Genomic DNA, 12873 nt, shown 5'->3' with positions numbered 1-12873 from the left:
ACCCCCAGGTCCTTTTCCACCAGGCAGCTTTCCAGCCACTCTTCCCCGAGCCTGTAGCGCTGCATGGGGTTGTTGTGACCAAAGTGCAGGATCCGGCACTTGGCCTTGTTAAACCTCATACAGTTGGCCTCAGCCCATTGATCCAGCCTGTCCAGGTCTCTCTGCAGAGCCCTCCTCCCCTCAAGCAGATCAACGCTCCCACCCAGTTTGGTGTTGTCTGCAAATTTACTGAGGGCATACTCAATCCCCTCATCCAGGTCATTAATAAAGATATTAAACAAGACCAGCCCTAGGACTGAGCCCTGGGGGACACCGCTTGTGACCGGCCGCCAACTGGCTTTAACTCCATTCACCACGACTCTCTGGGCTCGGCCATCCAGCCAGTTTTTAACCTAGCGAAGAGTACATCCATCTAGGCCATGAACTGCCAGCTTCTCTAGGAGAATGCTATGGGAGACTGTGTCAAAGGCTTTGCTGAAGTTCAGGTATACAATATCCACAGCCTTTTCCTCGTCTACCAGGCAGGTCACCTGGTCATAGAAGGAAATCAGGTTGGTATGTACATTAGATATGTACTGATATGATTTTTGGAAAAGTAAGTATTTCACCTTGCATAATTTCAAAATGCTAATTTATGTATGGGGATTCTGGAAGTATTGACAAAGCAAGCAACATTAATATGTTAAAATTATGTATACTGTACCTGAATATGCACAAAATATTTGAGGGTTGGATGTCTAGCTAGAAATTGATAGCTAATTTTCATACTTAGAAACCTCTTCACAGATACTCCTTTTCTATCCCAAGACAAAATTAAACCACATAAGGATTTGTTGTTAACTTCAAATAGGCTAAGATTTTAAACAACTTGCCAGCTCTGCGCCAGCTTCAGTAATTTTTCCCTTGGCTCCCACGGGATTTCAATCACAGAAACACCACTGATTGAGTTTGGACATAAATCATGACCCAGCTCCATCCACATAACTGAAACATAACATTGTAATTGCTTATATTGCAGCACTGTTCCAGACCCTGTCTGAACAACAGTCCCAGAACTGAAGAATTTACAGTTTTGTTGCAAGTAAAGAAAACAAAGACCGAAAAAGGACATTAACAAAAGGAAAGACAATAAGAAAACCTCTATTTGCTATGGAATTTCTTCTTATTCAACAGGATGTATACAATGAAAATGTGGACACTAAAAAAACCCACAAATGTGTATGTGTGACAGTCTGAAAATATAGATTTAAGGAAAAAAAGAGCAAGGAATATTCTTATTACACAAGTCAGAGCAGCAAGAAAGCCGTTATGTTTTGAGTTGTACCCAAATATTGAATTGAAATTGCCACTAATCATGAAAAAAGCAAGTCTGAAAATCACTAAAGCTCCATCGTTTCAAGCATTGTTATATAATATTCCAAGATTCCTGTTTTGGGAGTTGAAAGGGAAAAAGGAAAGAATCCAGTATTCCCAGAAAGTCCTTAAGTCCTCTGCTGGGACACACAAACCTCGTTTGCTTTGCTACAGCTACCACTACAGTGGCTAGTCAGATTTCTTCCATATGTAATGGAGTATGAGCTAATAAAATGAAATTGAAGAAGCTTACTTCACCTACCACTGCACTTTGCAGCATTGGGCAAATCCTTTAACTCTTAATCAAGACAATGTTTGAGTGATGGTGTACTTGTAGAAAAATTTATTCCCTGGTGTTTCAAAGCAGATTAAGTCTACCTCAAGTGCCTGCCATAAAAGGACTGTCTTCCAGAATATAAATTTCTGGACTTAGCCCCATACACACACCTACAATATACTCAAGCCATACAGAGTTTGAATATATGATCTGTTTTTTTAAACCAGCAACGTTTTAATACCAATAATTAGAAAAGGAAGCTATGTTACATTTAATCTTTTCAATATATACAGAACATTGCAAAAGAGACAAAAATACTTTTTACCTTCACATTCTCCTGGCCCTGTCTGTTGGCTGGTGTAGAAGGAGTAGAAAGAACAGAACCATTATTTTCCTGCACATTCATTATGCCAGAAATGAATTCCAACAGTTGAACCTTTAATAAAAAGATTAGAATAAACTTAAATATGAAGATGACTAGAAAGAAGAAGTAGTATTAAAACCTGTTGAAACTATGTCTCCGCCAGTTTGCTAGTGTTTTGAGGTTAATGCAGCCCTCACAGCCCACTTTTGGTTTTAGTCTTTAAAAGTACAACTGTTTTAGTAAAGAAATGAGGTATAAGATTCAAATTAAATTAGAAAAGATATCTCAAACAGTTATGTAATACACTTGCACTAAAAGCAGCTGCTTGTGTTTTAGAGAACATTTAATATATCATGCCTTGTTTAGGAAGAGCTTATTAATCCATGCAAGTTCTCTATCTTCACCATGGAAACAGGAAGAAAAATTTTTTTTTAAAAAAATGAAGTTTCCATGTCCTTCTTGAACATCAGTTCTCCTTATATTCTCTTTTGTGCCTAATAATCACATGAGTTTGACTGTAGGCTCTTTGAACCTTAAAGGAAGTAGGCAAGCTGGTTACAAGCATACTTGTCATAGAATCATACAATAATGTAGATTAAAAGATACCTATAGAGATCATCTAGTGCAAAACCATGCTTGAAGCAGGAAAAGTTTGACCAGGTTGCTCAGTCACATGCTGAGCCAAGTTTTTAATATTTCCAAAGATGAGATTCTACATCCTCTCTGGGCAACCTGTTCCAATATTTGACCACTTTTTCATGGAGAAAGCTTTTTGTTCTTACTAGAGCTAGAAGGTGAGTAGTTTTAATCATGCTGTAATTCGTAGGATGTTCAAAATATACCTCAGTTCAATTAATGGTCAGTTACTGATAAAGTTTCCCTCACATTAAAATGAACATCTAATTAAATATATATCAAATTCAGAAGATGAAATAAACAGTAATTTGCTTAAATCTGCAATGTTGAGAGCAGGCAGTAAAAGCAGGCAATTAATTCCTTTCTCATTTTCATTCCAAGCTAGAAGTATGTGCATCTAAATCCAACATTCATTAATTTTTTTCAGCATCAATATCCTTTGTCTTTTGATGTTTCCATGCTCTAGAGAGCACAGAATCAAAATCATGTGGAATACTCATCCTAATTGCTACTTATATTTTTATCCAATAACACAGAGATTAATCAAATTTGTTTTTCATAGATTTTCATATTCTAAGAGTGGAATACAGTAGAACTTCTCTAGCCTAGAGCATGGCCTCACATACAGCGTCGTAAGAACATCTGAACTGCAATAAACTGCAACAGAGCTGCTGACTGACTGGCTAAAGTGGAACCTCTTCTGATTTCTGGAAAAATCTAACATGGAACTACACGTAGCATAGGGAAGCTTTTGCTTGAGTGTGGTATTTTTAAAATAACCACTAAAAATATTTTGACATGTGTTAATCACTAAGCTTTGTTACAGTCATATCAAATCTCTGCAGTTAATTTTTCAGTTTCATTTCTGGCAAAGAGTGGTACATTCATAGAAGAGCTGTAGGACCCACCCATCCCACAGGACAACAGAAAGAAATTGTTTTTGAGTGAATTTAACACCTCTCTAAAAGATTTAGTAATTTAAAATCACCTGCTTCCCCAACAGAAGAGCAAAGTGAATTCAGAGCTTCTGTGTATATTTTAGAAGTGTCATAAATCCATAACTGGAATAAAAAAATTCTTGAAACAATATCAGAGATGAAACAAACAAAATACTTACAGGGGCTATGCTTTCATCTTCAGATACAAGTCCAAGACCATCACACTTCTGACATATGTCTATTAGATCTAACATATTGCTTCTTGCTAAGAAGTCATGATAGGCGTTTTTTAGGTCAGCATAATTTTCAGGTTCTTTCATGTTTTCGTATGATAAACCCAGTTTTTCATGTAACAAATATTTCCAAGTTTGCAAGACATCACAAAGTGATACTGTGAAATCTCCATGGTGCTAACAGGACAGAAAAAAAGCAAAAATACTATGGTTTGTATTCAGCATAGCTTTGAAGATAACTTTTAGACAAGCTGCATATATATATTTTAAAAAACTATTATAATCTAAATATTAAATTTTATAATAATCAAAGTCTTACTTATAGTTGAAGTTCTTCCAGTGCTTTGCCTTTACAGTTGAGTTTTGTTATATGCAGTATTTGTTCCTGATCTTTAAAATACCAGGGAAGTATGTTGAACTTTACATACTGACTTTCGCAGGACTACTGCTTACATAAAGTTATTTATCTGTAGAAATAGTTTTCAGCATGGCACACATTTACATCCCAAAGGCAGTAAATATAGCTCTATTACCTTGCTTCAAGCAGTAATCCGTGAAAATATATGCCATGTCCAAAACGAAAAAAACACCCACAAACCAACTTCTTTCCTGTGTTAGTACAGTTATACTTTAGCATAACATTGATTGTGTTGCTACATAGATTTATCAAACACATTAAAGCAATGCACACCTATCCATTACCATAATTAACATTAACTATACAGTATAAGCTATAATCTTATACTTAGCTTCTGGCCCCCTCTCCCCATCAAAATTATTAATTACATTCCATATGCCCCTCTGCCTTCTCCCCAACTTCCAAAAAGGCAAAAGGAATTAAAGCTTGTCAGAAAATTAGCACAATTAATAGAGATTAATAGAGTGCTAATTTAAAAGAACAGATAAAGTGGGCAAATGACAACAAATAGGTGGGTAGCAAAATAATTAACAGCATTTTATTAACAACTGAAGAACCTTTTCCTATTCAAGGCAAAAAAGAAAATTCAAATTTATCATGAAGTAATTTAAGATACTTGTATCACAGTTAAAAGTCCCTTTCTTCTTTCCAACTCTTGCAAGGAGTGCTCTGTTAACCTCTGGTAGACAGAAGCAGAAAATGTACCAACGGGAATGACTGAAAACACCTTTAATTTACCTATTAGTTTATCATATTTTTTTCAAAGGATTTACAGCAAAGTGGGGACGTTTATATGTAGGGTCGCATTAAGTAATCATGCCTAAGCACTTCGTAGAAAAGTGAACACTTAATTGTAAAGCAATAAACTTGCAGTTTTGTTGTGCAGTTCTAAGCTAAAGGAAAAAAGGGAATAAACTTTTCTTAAAAAGCTATGTCTGCATGGGAGAACAGAAGATACTAAGAATGAGAGAGACTGTACGTAGTCCATAATGCTACATGTAATCTCATTTGTGAAGCAAAAGTAACTAAAGAACCAAAGTTGTTAGCAAACCTGGCATGGTTGGAGGTTACAGGCATGGCAGCAGGGCACAAATGGCAAACTAAAAGGTGAAAGTGTCACAGCAGATAAGAACAGACAATTGAGCTGGAATTCACAAAAATTTAAAAATAAGCCAAGTAAGTGGCAAAACCCTGTTGAGTCACAAACCAAGTGATGTTACTGAAGGAAGTATGACACAAGCCAGCTACTGTCCAGTTGTATCAGTAAGAAGCTAGAGCAGAGACCAGTTATTGCTGCACACTTAAGAAAGAAATAATTAGGTACAATATATAATTCTATTTGGGTTTTTTTCCACTTTCAGTAAAGTACTATTCTTTAAATCATATGATTCACAGTTGGGGCAGGGGGGAGGGAGAATCAGCTCATTGAGCATCAGACATCTTAATTAAGTTTTCCAATTCAGCGTGGGGGTACCAGAAATCTGAGCCCATCTCTTGGCTGCCAAAAAAGGAGATGAGTGTATTATCAATGGTTAAAGAGTGCAACACTGCGGAAGCCAGAAAATCAGTTTCAAACCCTGTAAGCCAAGCTATGCACACAAAGAGTTACATTAAGATGCTACTTACATAAATGAAAATAGGTGGGAGCAGAGAATTCCGCTACTAATTAGATTGAGCTAAAGGTAACAGAGACAAAACACAGGGTTTGGGATGCCAGGTTACATACATATTTCTGGCCTCTGTAACTCAGAATTTGGTCCTTTATTCCCTAATTACTTCTTAACCTGTTTTTCATCTCTTGACTGCCAACCCTGGCCTTTCACTCCTGTAGTGTTCTCTGCCTTTCCAAAATTCTAGCTAGGAGTTGCTAATCTTCCTAGACATCTGTACCTCATTATATTCTGTGCCTATTTTCACCTTGCTCCCAAATCCTGGTGGCTTATTCAATGTCCATCACAATCTGTTTTCTCATAGCCATGTTTATTGCAGACCTTTCCATATTCTACATCCTCCCGATGCCAACTTCCCCACCACCACTTCCTCTTACCCCTGAAATCTGACTTCCTTACTACTCATTCTTATTCTCTCCTCTTTCACAACTAGACTCCTCATTTTCACCCACACCCTGCTCTTTGATCTACTACCAGTCCCCACTTCATCGTGTTAAACTTTTTCAGCTGAGGTCCTTCTATTTGAATTAGGCCTCAGAATACATGCAACAAGTAATTTTGCAACTGTAGCAAGTTTTACAGTTTTCACCAAAGGAGCAGTTCATACTACTAGTATCTAAAGCATTCCCCCTTACATGGCAGCAAAAAAAGAGCAGTATTATATGGTCATGTAATTCATTATGTAACATGATATAAATGCCCTGCGACTGAGTGACAAGCCTTACTTTGCTATGTGAATAGTGGCAGATAAAAATAAAACCTTTGCACGAGACAGGAGTTATTTCATGACATTTTCACATTAAGCTACTTTAATCTGGATAAAATAATTACCTACAAATACCATTAGCAACTGAATATGAAACTAAATACAAAAACAGGTCATAAGCAATTCTAATAATTTAAGTTGTTCCAGCCCAAAATATCCTTTCTTTGGGTGCTAGCATACTTAGCACATCTTTCGCAGTAGACCTGGTTAAATACGCAATTCCAAAGTTTGAAAGTCAACTATTCTGATATTGTCTAGACAAAGAACTAGGAGTGAAAATGAAAGAGTACTCATGCATATTACTTTTAGAGTACTTTTTTGCCTTCTAATTTGCACATGGATTATGATAATTCAGTCCACTGAATTTGCATAATATTCCACAGATTACAAGAATAATTAAGTGGCATGTGTTTTCTGAAAAGCACTTGTTTTCCATTTCAACCCCTCAAAAAATTAAATATGTAATCTATTATAACCCAATTTAAACAGATCAAAACAGCAGTAGGTTGGAGAAAAAAAATAAATGTTGATTTCTCAATTTATTTTGAAACAAAATCCTCCAGGAGTACAAAGTTAAAGTACAACTTCAATACAGTATCTAATAAATCAAAACCTTTCCTTACGAGACCAAGGACCTGCAGAGATTAGCAAAGTTTATATTAGTGCTGCAAAAATATTTTAAATCCAAATAAAATTGCACTCCAGATATTAAACTTCATGATCACGTGCTCACTGTGACAGTGTATTCTATTACTTATACAGTCAATTTGTCAAGAGTCTCTGGTTTTAAAATTAATTAAAAAAATAACGTGGTGTTTTGCAGTAAGCATATGCCAACTGGCTAATAACTTAAGGAAGTTCAAAAAGTTCCATGCTTTCATTCCATGATAGGCATTGCAAGTATTGTGTTTCATAGGCATAGAAACAATAAAGCATTATAAAGCATCTTCACTTCTTGGTAGTACAGTACGTTAAGTTCTTATTTTAGAATGTCTGAAATCCAGCAGCAACATTTCATGGCTAAAGACACTATTTTTTAGTATTTTATAGGTATTGCAAGCTTTCTAGGGCTAACTACATAGCAAAGCAGCTTCTTGTCACATGTGGTCCTACTGAGCCTTTGTTGCTTGTATATGCTCTCGTACAAGAGAGAAGGTCCCAAACTGTGGTACATAAAGCACATTAAAGTAGTATAAAGCAGCATTTTGAATAAATTTCACATTCCAGTGAATGTTGATAGTGCCATGCACAGATTTAGAAACTGGTTCATATAAGCACAAGTATATAGACATAAGCATCCGGCAGTTGTTAAATTGCAAGCCAGTGAAGTTACAGACCAATATCCCAAGCTTAGAAAAAGGCCAGTATACCTTACATGGGTAATTGTTTGGGACTGAACACCTTTTTTTTTTTCTGGGGGGGATGGGGGGTGGCGGGGTGGTGTCAAGAGGAAAAGTACCAGGATCAAAGAGAGTAGAGGTATGCCCCGTTTAAGGACCAGAGAGCTACAGTATGTATGGGTCAGTAGAACAGTTAGTAGTTGCAACAATAGGATCCCAAAACAGACAAAAGTAAAAAATTTTACTCATCCAAGCAACAAACTATTACTTTCTACAGTCAACACTTTCAACTATAGTGATAAATAAGAACAACTTCGAAAATTTAGTACCCTCTTGGTTTAAAAAAAAAAAAAACACAACACACAACAAACCACACACCACATTCTTGCCTCCCCTTTCATCCCTCAAAACAGAAACCTGTAATAATATAGAGAAGGGGGGTGGGAGGGAGAAGAGAAAGTCCTGTTGATAAGCTAGAAAGGATGCATCATGATTTAAGTAGCTGTTAAACACCACAAAACCACAAGAAACAATAACTACTTATAATTTGGTTATACAGGGTGTAGGAAAGACAGTAGAACAGTCTCAGTATATCATTTGCTTTTAAAAAGATCCAATGAAATATTTATTACTTGAACATTTTTTTCTACAAAGCTTCAACTTTTTTTTCGTTTTTTTTCTCCCTTGCAGAGAAGGCTACTCAGCACTGGTGAGACCACATCTGAGTGCTGTGCCCACTTCTGGGCTCTTCCATACAAGGGAGGCACACCAACATACTGGAGAGAGTCCAACAGAGTCCAGTGAACCCTCCACAACAATGATGAAGGGACAGGAGCATCTCACACATGAGGAAAGGCTGAGAAAGCTGGGGCTGTTTAGGCTGGAGAAGAAAATGCTCAGAGATAATCTCATCAATGTATATAAATATATCTGAAGGAATGGTGCAAAGAGGATGGAGCCAGGCTCTTTTTTTTAAGGTGCCCAGTGGCATGACCAGAGACGATGGGCACAAACTGAAACAAACACAGGATGTTCCCTCTAAACATCAAACACTTTTTTTTTTACTGTGAGGGTGGCCAAGCACTGGCACAGATTGCTCAGGGATGTTATGGAGTCTCCATACTTTGAGATATTTGAAAGCCAGCTGGACATGGTCCTGACTAACTGGCACTAAGTGACCCTTCTTGAGGAGAGGGGTTGGACAAGATGACCTCCAGAGGTCCCTTCCAACCTCAACTGTTCTGTGATTCTGTGAAAAATTAATTATACTGAAGAATAGCCAAGACAATGTCTCTTGGTAGCATCATCACAATACATTACAAGCAACATATACAAAATTGCTACAAAGTTGGTATGAGTCTCTCATTACCAAAGAGGAGACAGATACAACCGTTTAAGGGAGTAACACTGTAAACCAACTTTGAACTTTTCTTTATTTGCCAACATGGAAACATGATGATTTGGGAAAACATTTTAAGAAATACAGGATACTGAACAGAACATATTCTTTAGACAGTGTACAAAATGCACTTATGGAAGCATACAGTAGAACTAAACCACACACCAAAATTTATTTCATCCAGAATCAGAAAAATACAAATTTCTAAAGGGAAGATTTATTTCTAAAAGCATCGATAACACTTTTTCCTCCAGTCTCATGGTGCTAGTGTTAAATGAAAGATTTACAAAACATTTAAGACAAGTCTGAGAATTTAAATTCACAGATTCACGAAAAACAATTGGCTTATATGTTGCCTCAGTTTCCTCCACTACTAGCTAAAAACAGCCATGGTCTGAAAATGACAAGTGATTATTTGTCCTAATAACCTATATTCTACCCCTCCTGCATCCACAGATGCAAATATAATCAACTTAAAGGAATTACACTTAACTGAATGAAAAATGTTTTTTCTGATTATGTTTTGAGCATTTGGTCTTTCTTCTGATTTCAAGTAAAAGCAGTATATTTTGAAATTAAATGAGTTGAAAATAACTGCTTTCATTTTTGTTAGATCATCTCTGAAAGAAGTGATACTTTTAGAGGGGAGGAATCTTTGCTGGAGGAGAAAAATAAGAATAAAGTAGTTCCCTCTAAGGGAAGAAAAGAGTTTATTTTAAGCTGATAGGAAAGAAGTAGCAATGAACCATAAAAATATCATCTTTATAATTTCTAATTTTTGGCATCCAACAGAATAACACATTTTAGTTCCCAGAGTTGCCTTTGGAAAAGTGTTTGTAGTTCTCCTTTGAAAAATCACAACAAACAGTGATTGCCTCCACAGTCAGTTTTGCATTATTGTCCTTCATCAGTTCTCTGATACTTCATTTTGATGCACAGTAATTTTACGGTTTTACCTACATGGGTACTGTGAGGATACTGGGATCCTGGCTACAATATATTACATCCTATGAAGTACAAGTGTAGAATCCTGGGATTCTAATGTTTCTGCTATAATGTTTATTACAGTTGGGATGAATTGACCAGTTTTATACTTAATGTTTAGACAAGATATAGACCCATTCTGCACATTTCAGACTACAATCTTTTTCTGGTGATGAATTCAGTTAGGTTAAAGACTGGTTCTGGAACTATTTCTTCCAAGATATCAACTTCTTCCAGTACAAGTGCTAACCTTTTAAATAACACATTGCAACTAGGAGTTCACAAACTGAAGCAGGTTTTCTGTTTGTTTGGGGTTTTTTCTTTGGGACAGGTGGGGTTGGGTTTGGTGTGGTTTTATTGTTTGTGGTTTTTTTTTTTTTTTTAAAGTAAAGATTTGTACTACATGTTTAATTTACTGTGCAACACTTCGGTAGGTCTTCCAACAATGGTAATTCGTTTTCATCCATAATTAAGCTTATTGACCTAAAAAGATATCTTTAGATTATCAAAGTGACTATTGCAATTGTTCTCATTAGAAGAGACACATGCAAAGGCCTGGCTGTATGTTACAGCAGTTTTTGCTGTGTTTCAGATGATTGCTAATGCTCAACCTTCCAGCTGTGACAAGCCACAGCACTTCTTACGGAGGCACTTATGGGTTACATCTCCTATTCATCATTTGACAGATGCTTCTTGTACACATGCAAAGGCAGCCATATATCTCCTACTGGTACTGTGTACACACTCACAACTTATATGAATATGTCTTCATCTGATGAGCCTCAGGAAAAACAGCAGCCAAGAATGGACTGCTGCAAGCACAACTCATGAAGCCTGTACCAGATCAGTTTTATACTCATATTCCTCCCATGTCATTTCAAAGCATTTTTTGAGCATTCAGAAAAAAGATGTATCCCAAGTGCCATAGTTCTCCCACCCTGATCTACAGCACAGAAGAAACATTTGATGGAAATATACAGAAGTTACACGATCAGGAAAAATACATCGGTATTTAATATTAAAGTTTAGCACTCAGATATACACTTAAAACACTTCCATCCTCCCATCTGTCTTGTGGTTCTTTTTCTAAGCCCTGATTCAACAGTGTACTTAATCTTATTCATTTTAGTGCCTTGCTGCATCTGACCCTCAGTTAAAACAATAATGAAGTGACCAAAATAGCCATTTCAAGTAGGTGCCTAAGCAAAAACTCCAGTAAGTGAACCAAGTTTGAGATGTACTAAGTACCAAGAACATACTGAAAGAATGCTAACCTGTTTATTGACTTCAGCCATTGACAGCTGTAATGCCATCAGCATGCAGTCTGCTCCACATAGAGTAGTCCTTTCAGAGTTTGAAAATAAAGGCCATTGTCTTCTAAAACACTTGATCAAGTGTAAAATTTTCTGCTGGAAAGCAATCATTGTCTAGAGAAAAGGATACAAATAATTAAGAGAAATAAAAGTAAATATAACTATGCAAGAGGCCTGTACACATCTTCACCTTCCAATAAGCTCTGCAAGAAAGTACAACAGGATTTGCCAAAAGTCTAGTGAGACTCGCCTCACTGTGACAGAGCAATTACGAAGGTAAGGAGTTAAAAGTGTTTATGTATAACATGCCTCCATGAAGACCCCTTACTTTCCTTGTACATTATGCCAACATAAAAGAATAAATGCTATCACAAATATGACAGTCTTTTGTCTCTGAAAGCAGATGGTTTAAAAGCCCCAGAGTGTCTTCTGCACTAGCTGCATTCACTATACATTCACACCAGTGTCTATAAGAATGTTTTAAAACTGGAAACAAGAGATTTAATATTTCTAAAGACTTACTAACAAAGACCTCTCTAAATGCTTTTGTTAGCTATATAGTCTTTTTTCCATCCCATAAGTCATTATCTCCCCTACTTCCTTTGGCAATGAGTTTCAGTATCGTTTTTGAATCTGCCTACTTCATGCTTTGGTCTTTTTCACCTTCTTGCATTTGTCAAGACACAGGTACACAAAACTCTTCAAAAAAAAAATTGCTGCCTTTAAACTTGTTCTTTCCTGAAGCACAGTTCCCTAACAGTGCAGTGACAGTACAGGAGCAATACCCGTACCACTTACTTTCAGAACACAAACCCAACCTTTCCCCTTACTCCACCTAGCTAGGGCACAGTCCACAGCAGGGGGTTTTTTGGTGATTGGTATGACCAAGAAAAGCAATGAAGCGTGGGAGAGGGACTGGGAAAACAGGAGACATCAGGTAATAAGCAAGACTGTAACAGCAACGGCAACGACTTACTCTCCAAAATGTTTGGAGGGGACAGCCTACTTTATTATTTTACGTCGACATGAAGGAAACACGCGAGTCATAGAGAAGAAGCAGGTGGGCAGCTGCAGGTCAGCGTGGGGCAGCCAAACGCCTCTCCGGAGGCGTTCCTCTCTCTGCCCCCGCTCTGAGAGGCTTCCAAGGGACAAGACCTCTCTCACTCGGAGCCAGAGCCCTGC

General features: G+C 37.0%; 1 protein-coding gene across 2 annotated transcripts in view; it reads right to left on the bottom strand.

The window, feature by feature from the left end:
* Window positions 1–11802, bottom strand: part of LOC104135580 (PARP1 binding protein) — a 50496-nt gene extending 38694 nt beyond the window's left edge. For both annotated transcript variants that reach the window (XM_009649247.2, XM_035888949.1), the window contains exons 1-3: window positions 11653–11802; window positions 3748–3978; window positions 1956–2066 (exon numbers count right to left, since the gene is read on the bottom strand). In XM_009649247.2, the coding sequence (XP_009647542.1) occupies window positions 1956–2066; window positions 3748–3978; window positions 11653–11802 (492 nt within the window). The remainder of the gene's footprint in view (window positions 1–1955; window positions 2067–3747; window positions 3979–11652) is intronic.
* Between the last annotated feature and the right edge of the window lie 1071 nt (window positions 11803–12873).

This window comes from Egretta garzetta, unplaced genomic scaffold (assembly GCF_000687185.1).
Source record: "Egretta garzetta isolate BGI_Z169 unplaced genomic scaffold, ASM68718v1 scaffold321, whole genome shotgun sequence".
Classification (NCBI taxonomy): domain Eukaryota; kingdom Metazoa; phylum Chordata; class Aves; order Pelecaniformes; family Ardeidae; genus Egretta; species Egretta garzetta.
The sequence above is the reverse complement of the archived record's forward strand: the minus strand, read 5'-3'. Positions and strand labels throughout refer to the sequence as shown.